The sequence below is a fragment of the Colletotrichum gloeosporioides genome (genome assembly GCF_011800055.1).
Source record: "Colletotrichum gloeosporioides strain Lc1 chromosome Unknown consensus_79, whole genome shotgun sequence".
In the NCBI taxonomy this organism is placed as follows: Eukaryota; Fungi; Ascomycota; class Sordariomycetes; order Glomerellales; family Glomerellaceae; genus Colletotrichum; species Colletotrichum gloeosporioides.
The window spans coordinates 391,957-409,724 of NW_025544724.1; the positions used below are offsets into that span (position 1 = coordinate 391,957).

At 48.4% G+C, this 17,768-nt stretch overlaps 8 protein-coding genes across 8 annotated transcripts; 5 read left to right on the top strand and 3 right to left on the bottom strand.

Annotated features, from left to right (window-relative positions):
* Positions 1 to 377: 377 nt before the first annotated feature.
* GCG54_00015541 (uncharacterized protein) lies at positions 378 to 1,121 on the top strand (the record flags this gene model as incomplete). Its single annotated transcript, XM_045415323.1, has 1 exon — positions 378 to 1,121. The coding sequence occupies one exon, from the start codon at positions 378 to 380 to the stop codon at positions 1,119 to 1,121; it is 744 nt and encodes a 247-aa protein (XP_045259321.1).
* A 1,598-nt stretch (positions 1,122 to 2,719) lies between these two features.
* On the top strand, positions 2,720 to 3,448 carry GCG54_00015542 (uncharacterized protein; the record flags this gene model as incomplete). The annotated part of the gene is made up of 1 exon (XM_045415324.1): positions 2,720 to 3,448. One exon carries the CDS (start codon positions 2,720 to 2,722, stop codon positions 3,446 to 3,448), a length of 729 nt encoding a protein of 242 aa, XP_045259322.1.
* A 101-nt stretch (positions 3,449 to 3,549) lies between these two features.
* On the bottom strand, positions 3,550 to 5,124 carry GCG54_00015543 (uncharacterized protein; the record flags this gene model as incomplete). The annotated part of the gene is made up of 2 exons (XM_045415325.1): positions 3,550 to 4,489; positions 5,111 to 5,124. The coding sequence occupies 2 exons, from the start codon at positions 5,122 to 5,124 to the stop codon at positions 3,550 to 3,552; spliced, it is 954 nt and encodes a 317-aa protein (XP_045259323.1).
* A 539-nt stretch (positions 5,125 to 5,663) lies between these two features.
* On the top strand, positions 5,664 to 6,538 carry GCG54_00015544 (Short-chain dehydrogenase/reductase tropE; the record flags this gene model as incomplete). The annotated part of the gene is made up of 2 exons (XM_045415326.1): positions 5,664 to 5,949; positions 6,012 to 6,538. The coding sequence occupies 2 exons, from the start codon at positions 5,664 to 5,666 to the stop codon at positions 6,536 to 6,538; spliced, it is 813 nt and encodes a 270-aa protein (XP_045259324.1).
* Positions 6,539 to 7,069: 531 nt separating this feature from the next.
* GCG54_00015545 (Endoplasmic reticulum mannosyl-oligosaccharide 1 2-alpha-mannosidase) lies at positions 7,070 to 8,683 on the top strand (the record flags this gene model as incomplete). Its single annotated transcript, XM_045415327.1, has 1 exon — positions 7,070 to 8,683. The coding sequence occupies one exon, from the start codon at positions 7,070 to 7,072 to the stop codon at positions 8,681 to 8,683; it is 1,614 nt and encodes a 537-aa protein (XP_045259325.1).
* A 659-nt stretch (positions 8,684 to 9,342) lies between these two features.
* Positions 9,343 to 11,225, bottom strand: GCG54_00015546 (putative alpha-L-arabinofuranosidase C; the record flags this gene model as incomplete). The annotated part of the gene is made up of 6 exons (XM_045415328.1): positions 9,343 to 9,883; positions 9,936 to 10,399; positions 10,452 to 10,552; positions 10,612 to 10,739; positions 10,853 to 11,047; positions 11,119 to 11,225. 6 exons carry the CDS (start codon positions 11,223 to 11,225, stop codon positions 9,343 to 9,345), a joined length of 1,536 nt encoding a protein of 511 aa, XP_045259326.1.
* Positions 11,226 to 15,070: 3,845 nt separating this feature from the next.
* GCG54_00015547 (High-affinity glucose transporter) lies at positions 15,071 to 16,882 on the top strand (the record flags this gene model as incomplete). The annotated part of the gene is made up of 5 exons (XM_045415329.1): positions 15,071 to 15,282; positions 15,339 to 15,530; positions 15,590 to 16,081; positions 16,140 to 16,620; positions 16,679 to 16,882. Coding segments are annotated over 5 exons (1,581 nt in total), but the record flags the coding sequence as incomplete, so codon positions are not given.
* Positions 16,883 to 17,155: 273 nt separating this feature from the next.
* On the bottom strand, positions 17,156 to 17,323 carry GCG54_00015548 (uncharacterized protein; the record flags this gene model as incomplete). Its single annotated transcript, XM_045415330.1, has 1 exon — positions 17,156 to 17,323. One exon carries the CDS (start codon positions 17,321 to 17,323, stop codon positions 17,156 to 17,158), a length of 168 nt encoding a protein of 55 aa, XP_045259328.1.
* Positions 17,324 to 17,768: the final 445 nt, after the last annotated feature.

The following is a 17,768-nucleotide window of genomic DNA, read 5'->3' on the forward strand; positions in this document are numbered from 1 at the left end:
TGCCATTGCGATGCTGCCTTGTAGAGAATCGCATTACCGCCGGGTTTTGGGAAAGAATAAAAGGGTATCGCCTTCCTCGCCCCAGAGCACCGCTGCTGTCAGTCAGTATTGCCACTGTGATCACCATCAACACTGTTTTCGACTTTTTAGCCCTCTCGGCCCTCACGCGTTTGTTCTGTTACTGTGGAACTCAAAGTGCAACTGGCATACAGTCGTACTGCTTTCATACAGCTGCTTCTACTCATCTCTCCCCACTGCAACTTTGCGACCGGACTTCCGCCCCGTCTGACTACACCCCAGCTTGCCGACCCCGGTACCCGCATTCGCATCGTCGCATCCGTAATCGGGTAACCCTCTCCACTGTAAAGTCCGTCAACATGCAAACCCCGAAGACAATCCTCTTCCTCGGGGCCACCGGCGGCTGTGGCCAAGCTGCCTTGCGCCGATCGTTGGCCGCCGGCTTCACGTGCATCGCACTATGTCGGAATCCAGACAAACTCATGTCTGTCCTCTCCCCCGAAATCTATCCCAACCTTCAGGTATTCAAGGGAAACGCGCACGACATGGAAGCCATCAAGAATTGTGTTGTTTCGCCTCATGACGCAACATCCTTTGTGGACTTCGTCGTTTCCACCATTGGTGCCTGGTTTGAGTTGCGCAAAATGACTCTTGAGGACGTACATGTATGTGAGCGTGGCATGGCTGTTCTTCTCGATACCATCAAGACTCTACGCACCGAAAGAGGAGTTTCTGGACGTCCTCGAGTCATCGGACAGAGCAGCACCGGCATATCCAAGTTCGGCAGAGACACACCGCTTATCATTTACCCCATATATAAGGGCCTTCTCTCCACACCCCACCAGGATAAGCGCGCGTTGGAGGAGCTTCTCTTCAACTCCGGAGAAGAATGGACAGTTCTCCGAACTAGTTTTCTCACCAACGGAAAGGAAACTTCTGGTGTTGCAATCAAGGTCGGCGTCGAAGATCCAGTCAATGGCGTGGACAGCCTAGCCATAGGATATACAATTTGCCGAGAGGACGTGGGCAGATGGATGTTCGAGAATATCTTGAACTGCAGCAACGACAAGTATGTTCGCAAAGTGGCAACTATCACATACTGATGTCTGAAATAATTGTCTCGCGATGAATTATACGCGGGGTTTACCCATTAAATTGCGTGGTGCTATGACGCTTCGCGAGATACAAGGTACTCTACAAATGAACACCTTCAGGCAAATATTTCGCAATGGGCTTCCTCGGTTCCCTGATAATATTCATTGTGACCATTTAATTCTCCGACAAGAAGGCTACAGTCCGTTGCGTTGACAGCGTCCGCCCCCAAGTTTGACCCGGAAGGGAAATTTTCCGCTAGCCTAGAAACCCCTTAAAACCCCCTAAACTTCACACTTTAATAACTCTATGCGTACGTAATGCGCGTAAATAAAAAAGATATCATTATAATCACCTAGTCGGGGGCTATTAATTGATATATTTTTTATTTACGCGTATTGTGTATGCATAGAGTTATTAAAGTGTGAAGTTTAGGGGGTTTTAAGGGGGTTTCTAGGTTAGCGGATACTTATGAAACGCTGAAAAGAAAAAACGAAACCCCTGGCGCGTTGTGTTGAACTGTCCGCTTAAAAAACCCCTCAAAATCAGCCTTAACTTCATACTTAAATAACTCTATGCGTACGTAATGCGCGAGAATAAAAAAGATATCATTATAATCACCTAACTGAGGGCTATCAATTAATATATTTTTTATTTACGCGTATTACGTACGCATAGAGGTATTAGTGAACGAAGTTTAGGGTAATTTGGTGGTTTTTTGGTAAAAAGCCCCTTTTTTTGCCTTTTTCGGGCTAAAAACTGCGGGGTGGACGCTGTCAACGCAACGGACTGTATCAAAGGCTTTGGCATTTGCACAGGTGCGCCAAAATGCATGGAACTGAGGAACTCCAGTTCGCGTAAAAGAAAGTCTACTCGGGTCTGATATCATACTCATCAAGAATCCCGATCTCAACGCATTATCCGTCTTTTAGATGATCACACTTTTACCTAGACACAATAATGATAAGTGAGTGCATTAGTACACACTCTAGTATCATAACACCCACTATAACTTAATCGTGGTGCTACTAGGGATAGAATAGGCACAAAGAGATACTAGGAATTTTCATGAGTCTTTTAGTAATGCGATGGAGTCAAGCCTGAGTGCGAGTGATGTGATACATTTGAGGCTCTCAAGAAACGTTAGCCCTGCCCAAACGAAATATGTATGCGGGGCGTTGGGCATATTCTCCCCTAGTCAGCTCCGTAGGCGAATTCTGTCTGATTCACGGCAAGCCCAGGCACTTGAATTTGTGTTGCTGCCCTATGCCAGGAAGGGACACAGTTGCCGATGAATTCCGAACGCACCAGAGCAACGTGTTTGATTGGCTATGTGATTGGTTGACATGGTTGACGCTGATCCTGTATATTTCTGGTCTGCAGCAGTTGCGTTAGGCAGAGGGTACTTTAGAGGATGAACACGCCCTTCGACGACATCAACTGCTTTTGCAATTACTAATTGCTGATCTGCAGCTACAATGCACTACATGTAAAGGATAAAAGCCCTGAAAACCCCCCAAAACCAACCATTCAATTTTGGACAGTCAGTCAATCCATGCTCAAGTTGTTTAACACCAGACACAATATATCTTCAACATCGTCGAATAGAATGACGAAAAGATTCAAGGCGGTTTTCTTCGACTTCATGGGAACATGCCTCGACTGGCACTCAAGTGTGCTCCAATCTTGGCCGTCTTCAATCCCCAGAGATGAGGCTTCTAAGTTCACGTTAGAATGGCGCAGACAATACTTCATCGAAAACAACGCAAGATTCCTCCAAGACCTTCCCCCAGAAAACATCGACGTAACGTTGAACCGCGTTCTCGAAAGTATCTTAGACAGGCTGCCACAACACATAGCAATCTTTGATACCTCGACCAGACAAAAGATGATCGATGCATGGCACTCTCAGTCCGCATGGCCAGAGGTGCAGGAGGCTATACGAAGCGTTAGGCAAGATTTCGGGCTTGAAGTCTTCGTGCATGCAAACGGCACGAGTCGGCTACAACTAGACCTTTGTCGTTCTTCAGGGCTGAAATTCGACATGCTTTTCTCAAGCCAATTGTTGGGTCTTTACAAACCCAACCTAGGAGCCTACAGAAAAGCACTTGATCTTATAGATGCTAAAGCGGAGGACGTCCTCATGGTTGCAGCACACGCCTACGATCTGAGGGCGGCCCAGGAGATGGGAATGAAGACAATCTACATTCATCGTTGGACGGACGATATCGATGAAGACATGGGTGAAGTGAAGAATGAGTTCGACGTATTCCTCGAGGGCATGAAGAACTTGCCTGACGCTATCAAGAAGGTGTCAGGCGGGAGCCAAGAGATATAGATCGTAGCGGACAGCGCAACGCAATTTGTGGAAGGCTCATTACTAGTCTATGACGACCGTAGCTTGAATATATTCGATGCGGGAAAACTGCGTTATCGTCTTTATTTCCCGGTTGGGTTGGCAACAATATCTGCGACTATGGCATCCAAGTCCTCGTCTTCCAAACCCAAAGCCTCCATGGCGAAGTCAGGATGCTTGGTCCAATCGGCATGTAAAGTGCCGACTGCAAATACAAGGTCTTCGATGGCATTGTGATCGCCTGCATCTGCCTTCGTCTTGTGCTCTTCGATGAATTTCTGAGAGTTGAGGTTGTTGACTTTCCATTCCGCACCTGTTGCCTTCTCTAGACTCTTGATGAGTTCTTTTTGAGTGATGCAGAAACTCTGAATAAAAAGCGTCTTGTTTCTCGTCACGTCGGTCACACCCTTCTGGAGAATGCGCACGACGGCTTCGCCCACCCTGGGGAGAGTGGCAGCAGATGCTTTTAAATTACCGCCGTCAATGATGTCGATCACCTTTTTGTCCAAATACGCGTGGAGAAACCCTTCTCTGATGCCCCAGTCGAAGAAATGACCGCAGACAATGCCCGTCCAAGCGAAATCTTTGTTCTTGTCGGCCAATTCTTGAGCCTTGAGTCGGACAGCTCTCTTGTGGCGATAGAGAGGAATGAGCTCGCGGGCGCGAGGGTTATCAGCGTCAATACTGCCGAAATCGGCGGGGATAAGGTGCTTTACGCCGGCGGCCTCCGCGGCCTCAGCAATGCGCAGATGCTGTTCGAGGTCTCGCAGACGGAAGCTGACGATGACGGCATCTTGCCCAGTGAATGCTTTCTTCAAGCCCTCAAAAGAGAGATCGCTATCGACTTCGACGACAGCAACTTGATCAACTGGGTACTGGATGGTGCTCTTGGAGCCCGCACGCCTAAGGGCACTCAGTTTGAAAGACTGGGAAGCGACCAAGGCATCTAGGATCTTGGCGCCCAAAGTGCCATTAACACCGATAACGAGAATTGATTTCGCCATGAGAGGCAATAAATTGAAGCTGATTGATTTGGGGCGTGGATCACAAATCTCAATGCAAAACGAGAAAGATTGCCGAGGACACGCTGTGTTGTGATGGGGCGAAGAAAGTGAGTTATTAGAAGCAGTGTGCTTGCGGGGTATTACAGTGCTCGGCGACAGTTTCCGACTCTCTCGCCTCTGAGGAGGCGCACGGTGAGCAGCCCGCGGGACACAACCCGGCGTTGTGGACGACCAACGACCACGACCTCATCCACCCTGGACGATGCAGCACTTGATATCGTCTCTAATGAGTCTGAGACACGGGGGTTCATGAGCGCATAAGTTGACAATGAGGTGGCCGTGGTCGCCGCAGTAGATCGGGCCGGGGCAGCCTTTACGAGAGTTGTTGCGTTGAGCTGTCTCGTCTACTAGGTGGTCGGGATTAAAGCAGTGTCGACGGTCGCAGAGGTGGGAGACTTGCTCCGTCGGGTTTTGGCCATGAACTGCTACGAAAGACACAATGTGAAGGAGGAAAGCTTTCTGGGCACTTCTGCCTGTGAGCCCTCTCGTCGCAGCGGAATTCGGCTTCGTCCAGACCTACGAGTATCAAGATAGGCGGTGAATGAAAGGATCTGCACTTTTGGGCATAGCAGTCACTTACCTGGCAATAGCCATCGCCGTTTTTTGACACTGAAGCAAGCCAGCAGTTGGTGCGACTGTCAATCCGGCAGTTATGTTTCAATTTATCTTGCACGATCTGACAGGAACGATCCCGCCCCAATTCGACCATAATGTTGATGGGTGCCATAGGTGACAGCTGCTCTGTCTTCTTGAAAATAAAAGCCTGAGTTTTGACCGCCAAACGCTGTTCTCCCTTAATGTGCGTCGCTGGAGCCTATATTTTACCTTAGCCACTAATCAAATGACTGGCGGATGGGGGAAGCGAGAGACCGCCAAGAGAGGTTCGGCTTGTTGCGAGCCTAGAAGCTTAAATCCGGGCGCGAGCTCCAAAATGCGACGGTGTGGTAAGGGAGAATTCGGGTGTCCGTTTACTCACGCTTGCTTAAAATGGTTCTTGTCGGACTCATTCTATCCAAAGAACGAAGAAAATCAAGAGGCGGCAACAAACCGAATTGTCATTTATTCACATTTCTTATGATAGTCACATCATCAAGACGCTTCGCAGAACGCTCAAGCTGCTTCAGCTACCTACGATGCCCACCAAGCGGATTGTGCTCATTACTGGTGCCAACACCGGCATTGGGTATGAGACTGTAAAGCAGCTTCTCGAGTCTGGCAGGCCATATCACATCATATTAGGATCAAGATCGCCGGACAAGGGAGATGAAGCCATTGCTCGACTCAAGGATGAATACCCTGCTACCCTGAGCTCTTTGCAGCCCCTGCAGATCGAGGTCACCAGCGACGACTCCATCTCAAAAGCTTTCCAGAAAATCAGCGATGAACATGGAGTTGTTGATATACTGGTCAACAATGCCGGTGAGAACTTATTCGCCCTTACGGGACCCTTCCGAGACCTGACATGGACATTGCAACTACAGGGGCCTCATTCGACGGTACTATCGTCGCCCGCGCCAATAACATCGCCGCTGTCCGGGAGTCCTTTAACAAGGCGTACGATGTCAACACCTCCAGTGCCCACGTCATTACACACGCTTTCGCACCTTTGCTACTGAAATCATCGGACCCGCGTCTCCTCTTTGTCACCAGTGGTCTTTCCAATCTCACCGCCATCGCGAGCCATGGTCTCATGCCGCACTTAGGCAAGATAACCACTCCTGCGGGATGGCCGAAGGGCCCAACGCCGATGGGCTACCGTTCAAGCAAGGTTGCATTGAACATGGTGATGCTGAGTTGGCACTACCTCTTCGAACAGGACGGTGTCAAGGTTTGGGGGATTTCGCCAGGGTTCCTGGCCACTGGCTTGGGGGGCAATCCCGAGTTGCTCAAGAAAATGGGAGCTGGAGAACCAAGGAAGGGCGGCGAGCTGATCAAGAAAGTCATCGAAGGTGACAGAGATGGCGATGTTGGCAAGATTGTGACACAGGATGGCGTACAGTCGTGGTAGACTGTCCAAAATAGAGGCTCAGGGTTTAAATTGGGGCAAATAGAATCTCGAAATATTTCTTATTGAACCAAGAGGAGGCTGGCTTAAAGAGAATGAGCTTGAACGAATCAATTGGCGTGTCCCTTATCAAGTATTACAGCTAACTGTCTGAGACGCTGGAGACTGGCTGGCTCTATTGACGTAGCGCGGAAGCCGGCAGCATTGACTCCAGCACCACCCCGGCCGGGATTTTTTCCGCTCGCCTGATTTGTACCTTGGACGAAGGCCCTCGAACACGGAGGTCCAGCATTATTGGCTGCAGTTCCTACACAAAATGGCCCAGCTGTCTGTTTGCTATTGGGCGCCACGTCACAGCTCCTGCGACTCCTGAGACAAACAGCCCCATGGGACGGGGGAACGCTGCCCCCAGGCCCCGCGCCGAGGGCCATGGGGCTGGTTTCTTAAGCTATGGACTGGTCTAATTGGGGAGCCTAAGCTTACATACTGCAGCAAGCTTTGAGCGAACACTGGCACCATCCTAGACGTGACAACATGGCTACTCGACGACAGCGGCGCTCCATCATCATCGGCGCCATTCTCTTCGGCTTCCTGCTCTTCAACACTTTACAACCCTCCGACCACCGACCGAGGCCAAAGTATGGCAACATTCCCATTGCGCAAAGTAGCTACGATTGGGCGAGCCATCAACACAAATATGCGATTGCTCCAGAATCGATGCACCACCCCCCGACCGAACCACCGAAGGAACTTCCACGAGTCCAATTCGCGCCCAGCGCGAAGCGCGGCCAACCAAACGATGCGACGTCCGACTCACGGCGAGCTGCAGTTCGAGAAACATTTGTCAGGAGCTGGGAGAGCTACAAGAAATACGCCTGGGAGTATGACGAGCTGATGCCCGTCTCTGCCAAGGGCAAGAACACATTTGGAGGCTATGCAGCTACTCTCGTTGACGCTCTCGATACCTTATGGATAATGGATTTACACGATGAGTTCGGGCTGGCCCTGGCGTCTATCGCAAATATTGATTGGGATAACACGGTCGAAACGTCCGTCAACGTCTTTGAGACAACTATTCGCCATCTTGGTGGCCTTCTCAGTGCCTACGACCTCAGCGGCGAACCAGTGCTGCTAGCCAAGGCCATCCAGCTAGGGGACATGCTGTATGCTGCCTTCGACACCCCTAATCGAATGCCTCCATTCTGGTTAGACTTCAAAGCAGCAAAGAGCGGGGAGCTTATCGCGGGCACGAACGATCCGTCAGCCTCGCCTTGTTCTCTATCTCTCGAGTTCACTAGGCTTTCTCAGCTGACTGGCGAACCGAAGTACTTCGATGCGATCGAAAGAGTCAAGCTCTTTCTAGAACGAACACAGCATGAGAGCCAACTGCCCGGAATGTGGCCGGCCTTGATCAACTTTCGCGACGAATCTGTCGTCAACCACAACGAATTCACCCTAGGCGCGCTCGCTGACTCTCTTTATGAGTACATACCCAAGATGTATGCCTTGCTTGGCGGGACTGATCCTGCCTACGAAAAGATGTACCGTGACGCCATGAAAACTGCTCAACAACACCTACTATTTCGGCCAATGCTTCCGGGAGGTGAAGATATTTTGTTTGCCGGGACGGCCTTTGTCGACAACGGTGTCAGACGAAACCCCGAGAGCCAGCATTTGTCCTGTTTTGTTGGCGGTATGTTTGGCCTGGGTGGCAAGTTGTTCGGCATCAAGGAGCATGTGGGCTTGGCCAAGAGACTGGCGCGTGGGTGTGCCTGGGCCTACTCCTCATTTCCCACGGGACTGATGCCCGAGATTTTTGGCATGGTCACATGTCCCTCGTTGAACAAGTGTCCGTGGGATGAGGAACGCTGGAAGCGCGAGGGAGACGGGAACTTGAGGAAGGGGTTCTCTCACGCCCGTGACCCTCGATATATCCTCCGTCCGGAGGCGATCGAGAGCATCTTTCTTTTGTACAGAATGACGGGCGACCGCGAGTATCAGGAGATTGCCTGGACAATGTTCCAGTCTATTATAAAGGCTACCGAGACACCGTTTGCGAACTCCGCCATCGCCGACGTAACAGCGGAAGGCAAAACGCAGAAATTAGACTCGATGGAGGTGAGTTTGATGTCTCATAAAGTAAGCTGAGTTGCGAACTATGCTAATTGTTCAACGTGACAGAGCTTTTGGTTGTCAGAAACCCTGAAGTATTTCTATCTCATATTCTCACCGCCCGATCTTATAAGCCTAGATGACTTTGTGTTGAACACGGAGGCACATCCGCTTAAAAGGCAGAAACCAGCGAAAGCGAGTAGGTCCTTTTTTAGATGAAACGTCGCTACTAGACCGCTGTGGACTCAGACCGAGCTTCAGGCAGGCCGCTGGGGAGAAGACGGTTTGCGGTCAGAATGTACGCCTTTGTCCAAACCACCATCACGCCCGCGTCTGGTCATGGCGAAGTGTGCTTCATGCAAACCTAATAGTCCTCTGTTCTGTTACGCCAATATTATTTGAGAGTAGATTGAGACCGCTGCAGGAGACAGAAAACATCTGGAACAGAAAGTACATGCACACAGCAACTACGCCGAGCGTCTGGAGGCGCGGGAAAGGATTTGACAGCATCAAAAGCTGTGAATAATAATCTAATCAGGTCATGACAGTTGCTATTGTCCTAGAGGTCCCCATGAGAACGGCCCTGACAACTGGGCCCCTCCCTTTCGGAACCAACGCACACGATCTCGCGACACGCGAGGTCTCGGATGACCCTACATTGAATCCGATGTGTACATCTATGACATGTTCCTATCTTAAGCTTTCCATCTCAGTAGAGTAACAGATGCCTTCACAAACTCATACGCCCCCTTGCCGTCCCACTTGCCTTCAACGATCCCAACGGGGTTTTTGTCGACAGTGTTGACGAGTGTGACGCTGTCACCAGTAACAGTGTAGACATCAACCTCAGCACCGGAGGTAATGCCGTCTAAGTCCGTGATAAAACTCTTGGTCTCGTGAACATTGACTACTGCCAGATTGATGTAGCCATTATCATCGATCGTGGCACTGACGTCTAGGTAAGGTGTTTCGATAGCACCTCTGATCCAGTTGGGCTCGGTGGGTCCCTCATATTCTGGAGACCGAACATTGGTCGCAATCACTTGACCTCTCATGTACTTGCTGAAGAGCAACAGAGGCCACCACGTGGTTTGCTTGGTGATGCCCTCTTTGGTGGTCATCAACGGCGATATGACGTTGACGGACTGGGCGATGTTGGCCATACCAATGTACTTGGCTTGACGCACAAACACATTCAGCCAGACACCAACAGCTAGGGCATCCGACAGCGTGTAACTGAGTTCCGTGTTAATGACGGTACCTATTCGAGACGGGGTCTCCGACTTACGACTCCTCACCGCCCTCTTCACCCGGAGCTCGGACAGGATCCCATACGTTCCACTCATCGAAGCAGATCTTCTGTCTCTTGCATGTCGGGGGAACTTTGTTTTCAATACGGGCCAAGTCGATGAGGCCTCCTGTGATTTCGATTGCGCGCTCCGCAGCACGTGGAGCAGTAGCATTCTTGAGATGGTCGTTTGAAGCAGTGTAAAGGTGAATACTGTGCATGTCAATCAACGAGGCAGTAGTGCTACCGCCAAGGCCGTGCATGCTCCACGTGATGCACTCCTTGATGACATACGTGTCCCAGCTGCTGAAGCCAGTTTCACCACAGAGAATCAGCTCGATCGAGGGATCGAGGAGCTTCATAGCTTTGGCCCATTGGTAGGCCTGCTTGGCGTAATCCTCCTTGGTCATTTGGCCAACCTGCCAGGGACCCCACATCTCATTGCCCAGCGCCCAGTACTTGACCTGTAATCTGATTGAGCGTCCTGCTCTTGCATGGATGATGTGGTTCACTCACATTGTAAGGCTTTTCACGGCCGTTTTGACGCCGTAGGTTGGCGTAGTATGTGTCCCTGTCGGAGTTGCAATACTCAAGCCACGCGAGCGCTGCACAGTTGACTCAATTTTTAGCAAACCATTGTCGAAAACGGAGTTTGCAAACTGGAAGTTTGACGTACCCTCGTCGAGCGTGCCAGTACCAAAGTTGAGAGCCAGGTAGGGCTCTGCGCCAACGACCTCACACCACTTCATGAACTCGTCCGTCCCGAACTCATTAGACTCGACGCCGATCCAAGCCAACTCAGGCCTAACGTTACTTCAACATTAGCCACCGTTGCACACCAACTCCCTAGGATCCAGTGTATTCCGTGTTGCGAGCCTGGAGTTGGGGAAACTCCACGGAAAGGGGATTTCACATACCTCTTAGGACGTTTCTCTTTGGGTCCAACGCCATCAATCCAGTGGTAAGTGGCGCAAAAGTTGCCGCCGGGATAGCGCATGACAGGGCAGTTCAGCTCCTTCACAGCTTCAATGACATCCTTGCGGAAGCCATTCTCATCGGAGAGTGGGTTGCCGGGGTCGTAAATGCCACCGTAGATGCAGCGTCCCATGTGCCTGTGGCGCATGTATCAATAAAACTTGAAGTCCGGGCTTGCGGGAGGGAGAGGCGCAGTGGCCACGCTTACTCCGTGAAGCCGCCGTAAGTGTTGTCATCAATACGCGCGATTGGGTGGTTGGGATTCACAGAGATGCTAGGGCGGGCATCCTCTGCGATCTTGGTGAAGGTAGCCATGATTGCGCCAAATGGTGTGTTTGATCCGAACCGTGTACTCCTGCGAGCGCACCAATGTTCCTCACTCTAGCTGAGAACTTTATGCACAAAAGAGTAGCCGTCCGATGAGTGGTGGAAATGAACGTGGCCTGTTTACCTGACGGTTCCGGATCGAGGCCGAATATGAAGTCGCCAGGGCGGGGGCAAGCGGTGAAGCAACAGCGTCACGGAAGCCAACGGCAGAAAAGCAGCAGAGCAGGATATTGGGCCGGCAGTGAAGGGATTGCGCATCAGCCGTCAGACCACGCAGTTCTCGGATCTATTCCCGCGACGTTCGCGCTGAGCTCATTGAAGACGGGCCTGGAGTGAGCGGGGTGGGCCCAACCCACATTGAATCCTCGGCAAAGTGATCCAGTGGTGAGGGGAGGAGAGCGCGGCTCTAGACATTGGAAATGATGGAACAGGCGCACGAATCATAGACGATACCATGCGGAGAAAGTCGATAACAACGCGGGTGCATGGTCTCGAAGTGGGGAGGTGGGCTTCATGAGACACAGATTGGTCTGTCGATGAAGTGTGTGGCCAGCACCCATGTCTTCAACCAGAGTAACCATGTTGTCTCTTCTGCTCTCTACGGAGGTAGCGGTCAAAAGTATTCACACATCCCCACTTTTAATCACAGTGTGGCCAACCAGAGGCCAGCTAAACCTCAGCGCTAGCCCCTAGCGCCTCTAACTACCCCTCTACCCTACCTCAACCTACGTAGTTAATTTTACTACCCCTATTATTATAAAAAAACGCTAAATTTTTGCTATATTACTATAACCACCTAGCGTAATAATATATCGTTAATTTAACGTTATATTTAAACTTTTCTACCCTCTTTTACTTAGAATTAGAATTTTCCCTATTAAAATCACTATTATTATTAATTTTAGACTATTCTACCTCTATAGCGTAGTAGCGCCACCTTATACTATCTTCTTAATTTAAGTTAAGATTATTAAACTTATTAATAACCTCCTACTATAAGTTACTAGTATTAATAGTAACTAACTATTCCTCCTCTTCTACTACTAAGAAGGTTATAATCTCTTCCCTTAATTTCTTCTCCTTATTACTTATTAGTAGTAGTAGTAATACCCCCTCTTTATATTTATTACCCCCCTTTAGCTTAATTACTTATTAGATATTTTGTTAAATATACTCTATAAAATACTATAGCTTTTTAATAGGGAAATTCTTCTATTTTTCCTTCTATATATAGCTTAGCCTTATATAGCTTATAATACCTATAAGGCACTTCTTACACTTAAGATATACCTATAGTAGCTTAATTACTAAGAGATCTAAAGAGTTTACTAGCTATAGTAATAACTCTATACCTAATACTACCTAAAGCTCTTAATTCTAATACTAAGCGTAAGGGGTAGTATTATCTTCTTATACTATTATTTTAACCTCTTATAAGTAGGTATATTACTATTACTTTATAAAAGTAATAAAAAGAGGCCTTAAAACTTTATACTAATATTAATATTAGTTAATACTACCTTTTTTTAAGCCTTATACTATAGTACCTATCTCTACTATATATTTCTACTACTTAGGCCTTAATAGCTTCCTTTTTAAGCATAATACTCTTATAACCTCTATAGCTTCCTATTTTACTTAATCTACTACCTTATAGCGTTTATTATATTAATCTATCTAATACTAATACCTCTCTTTTTATGCTTTAGTCTCTAAGGGCTAAATATAATAAGGTCTAACCTTATATTAGTAAAAGTATACTTAGAATATTAATTTATATTTACCTTTCTACTAACACTATATATAGTATATAATAAACGTTTCGTTAGGCCTATACTATACCCTCTACTTCCTATAAACCTACTCTAATACTATAGCTATCTTATCGCTCTATATAACCTTCTTCTAGTCTTCTATCGTCTAAAAGCTATACTAGAAGGCTTATTAAAGGCATTATCTCTTTTATTTATTATTAAAGCTTAGCTTAGTTATTAGTTTAATATTATGAAATCTTTTACTCTTTAGATATTAATATATAGTTAACCTTAAAATAATTATATTCTCTTTAATAAATATGTAGTAGATTGTGTTAGCTAACTGCTACGTTAAGTACTACCTTATTAATAAGTTTTTAGTTAGAATATTAATAATTTAAACCTCTAAGTCTTCTATAATTTTTAGAAGGCGCCTATATTAAGGGGAGTTAATAATATATACCTTAAGGACAGCCTCCCCTAAGATCTATCCTTAATTAATAGCTTTTTAGCATATTAAGTTAAATATATACTAAGATATCTTAAAGTCCCTATATATCTCAGTAATAGTTACTAAGCCTAACCCCTATAGGGTTAGGATCCCTATATATATACTAATATCCTATTCCTTCTTCTTAACTAGTATTATAACATCAGTAGTATTCTTCTTTAGGTATAGTTACTAATAATAGTATAGTTAAAAATAATAGTATAGGCTAATTTTTAGTTAGGGTATCCTCATTTTAACTAACTGAAGTTAGCGCTAAATCAGGCAAAAGATCGTCTACAGTTAAAACCCTAAAAACCCTTAAAAATCGCACGTTAGCAGGGGACCCCTGATGTGTGAATACTTTTGACCGCTACCTCTATAGCTGGGAATTATGACTGCGGCCGAATGTTATTTGCTAAAATCGATCAGGTCACAACCCGTTTCAGGCGCGCGTCCTAACTTGGCGGATGGGCATGGGATGCCAAGTGCCAAGGGTGATGGAATTAAGCTATCAACAGAAAGAGGACTTTCTCGGAAACGGTCGAGAGGGGGCCGATTGAGGAGGCTGGGGAGGGAGGGCCAAGTGTGGGGTTTCGACAGGCTGGCGCAGGGTGGTGATTGGGGCGCATACGGCATGAAGCTAACATCATTAACGAAGCTTGATTCTCCTCCAATCTCTTGTGGACAGACAGCCCTGTCGCCAAAAAAAAAAAAAAAAAAAAAAAAAAAAAAAAAAAAAAAAAAAAAAAAAAAAAAAAANCAAAAAAAAAAAAAAAAAAAAAAAAAATTAAAAAAAAAAAAAAGAGAAGAAGCAGAACAGCAGCTTTTGCCGAAGTGGTTTGCATGCTTCTGCTTCGCAAAGCTCCCTATGAGGCTATGTGTGTAGAGTGTATCTGTACATCCGAATATGGGGAACGAAACTGCAAACTCTGTGGATCAGTAATGATGGCGCGAGAATCTTTCCCGTTCGCGAACACCTTGAAACCAACAGAATTTCATAATCCCAAGACATGAGGGCATCAAAGCATTGGGCCTTATGTTGTCATAAAAGAAAGATTCATCACACAAAACTGGGCTTTCCATCGATGCGTCGGATGGTTGAAAAGACGCACCTGAGTTCATTATCGGTCTTGATGAACCGAACAACAGGCCCGTTGCACCCATACCACAACCTCATCCTGGCAACTTTCCCCGCGTGCCGCGTGCCCAAAAATGTGTGGGGATTGGAGAACCGGCCGCCACAGCAGCAAACTGGCGCGACTCCAAATCCCAGCGCAACCTGGGGCATGGGGTCTAGGGCCGGGGCAACCGTCACCGATGCGGTCTCACCACGGGTTGGCAGCGCGTGGAAACGCGAATAAAGCCAGGGGTCCTCACTCGCCTGCCCGTCCGTTGATTGCGCTAAGCAAACCGCGGCTTCAGACCCCATGTTCCCATCCGGTCACTCGAACTTCCTATAAAGACGCGACGATCCCTTCTCTGGCTTCAACTGCAAGTTTCGTTGCCGTTTGATGAGTCGGTTCGGTTGTGATCATCAAATGTACCCCGCCGTGACCAGAAATCTTTCAATCTGACATCTCGTGGACAAGCCCTCCGGGCATCGGCAAGCGATCAGAAACAGCTCTTCTCTGCTCGGCAGCACCCAGCCCAACATGGCTCTCCCCCCCAAGTGGTATCAATTCCTCGTGAGCGTCTTCGCCTCGCTCGGTTCTCTCAACTACGGTTACGATCTAGGTGTTATTGCATCTGCAATTGCTTCGCAATCGTTCAAGACCAAATTCGGCGAGGACCCTAAGGAAATGTATGCGACATTCCGACAGCCACTCTCTCAAATGACTTGAGCTGACATTGTCCAAGTGGTGCCGTTGTGTCATGTTTCACCGGAGGAGCTTTCATCGGCGCCGGCTGCGCCGGTCCGGCCGGTGATAAGCTCGGCCGTAAGATGACTATTCTCATCGGTGGTGCCATCTTCGTTCTCGGCGGTGCTTTCCAGGCCGCTGCCCAAAATCTCGGTTATCTCTATGCTGGCCGTGCTCTGGCTGGTGTCGGGTGGGTTCAACATTCCGCTATAGCGTATGCGATACAACTGCTGACCGTTCTCTTCACAGTATCGGTTTCTTGACCATGATCATTCCCCTCTACCAGGCCGAGCTTTGCCACCCCAGTATCCGTGGACGAGTCACAGCTTTGCAACAGTTCATGCTTGGGGTTGGTGCTCTGGCTGCCGCTTGGATCTCATACGGGACGTACATCGGGTTTGCACCCACGGATAACAACCAATGGCGCGTCAGTCTCGGCATCCAGTGTATCCCTGGTGGTATTTTGGCCCTGCTGATCTTATTCTTCCCCGAGTCACCTCGTTGGCTCATCGATCACGGCCGTGTGGACGAAGGTCTCCAGACTTTGGCCAAGCTGCACGCTCATGGTGATGTAAACGATGCCTGGGTCCGCGCCGAGTTTGACCAGATTCAAGAGTCCATTGCCACTGAGCATGAGGGATCAGCCAAATCTTACAAGGAGCTGTTTACTGACAAGTCTTGCTTCCGTCGCCTGTTCCTAGCTTGCGCTCTTCAAGCATCGATTCAAATGACTGGTGTCAGGTAGGTCTCTCCGCGAGTTAAGCAGCCACTGGAAGCTTAGTGCTGACCAGATCTCCAGTGCGATCCAATACTATTCGGTCGCGATTTACGAGAAGATTGGAATTGCCGGTGACGAGACCCTCCGCTACCAGGCCATATCATCTGTCATTGCCCTCGTCGCTCAGTTCCTCTGTATGATGCTTGTCGACAGGACCGGTCGCCGATGGCCTCTGATCTTCGGTAATCTTGGCAATTGCATCACCTTCATCATCGCCACAATCCTACTAGCCAAGTTTCCCCCTGGTTCTGAACATGCTACTGGAGGTGCCGCCTGGGGATTCATTGCCATGACCTGGCTGTACAACTTCAGCTTCAGTGCTACTTGTGGGCCCCTTTCTTGGATTATCCCTGCCGAGATCTTCGACATGAAGACTCGTTCCAAGGGTGTCTCGATCGCTACCATGACCTCCTTTGCTTTCAACACTCTTATTGGGCAGACCACCTCGGTGGCGCTAGACGACAAGAGCGGCATCGGCTGGCGGTGGTACATTCTGTTCATTGTAAGCCACGCAACTAATCTCTACTTTAAATACAGGAAGCTGATTGTGCTATCCGCAGGTATGCAATTTTACGAACGCTGTTTTCTTCTGGTGCTTCCTCCCTGAGACCGCGAAACGTCCTTTGGAGGAGATGAGATACCTTTTCACGGAAGCTCCTCTCTTTGTTCCTATCATGGATCGCAGCACCGTCGAGACTCACGATCTCGAACGCAGAGTCGAAGCTGTTGAGCAAAAGCAGGCCCACGAAACGGAGCATATTTGATCATTCACGCCACATATCTTCTGAATATGAGTAGTATCTAGTGTAAAATCAAGTAACTCATCTGAGTATACATCTAAAATTTCTCTGGCCGACCTGATTACGATCGCCGTTGATTACATGTGAAGCCTAGCCTACTTGTCCATTGCTGAGACTTTCCCTCCTGTCAATGTTATTCAGATGATGCTGCTCTCCTAATTCTCAGGAATGGCATCTCTCAATTGGCTTGAAAATCTTCGTCATCGGTAATTGTATGCGGGTTGGGGTTGCGCAATATTATGGTGATACCCATGCCCGTAGCCTTGTCCGTGTCCAGACTCCATCATCTGCGGGCCGCCGCCGCGGCCCTTTCCGGATGTGAATCGCGAGAACATGCTGGTCCTGCCGCCGACAGTTTGCTGGCGCGTTTGGCGTTTCTTCCTGAAGCAGCAGCAATAGCAGCATAGTACGCAAAAAGCAACCAAGATGAACCCCGCAATCGCTATGCCGATGATCGCACCGGTTGCGAGTCGTCTTCCGCGTCCGTATGCCTGCGACTCGACGTCAGACGTGATCTTTGTAAAGTGCACCGAATCTTACCATTGCACTGCTCAAGGATTTAAATTTTCAGACGCACGTTCGTTGTCAAACCTTGGTAATCTCCTACCGTGAGACAGGCAGCACAAAAATGGATCGTCGGAATAAACAAACGAAAAGTTTCGGCAGAAATGTCTTCTTGATTGCACTGCAAGGAGAACTGAGGCTATGGAGAAACTTACACTACTTGTCGCACTATCAAATCATACTGTTTCTTTGCAGTCCATCTTATACGTGTCGTGGCGATGGCCAAAACTGGTGCGGAAACGCGTCAGCTTGAAAAGGCTTTGCTCCACGATGACTTCATCATGGC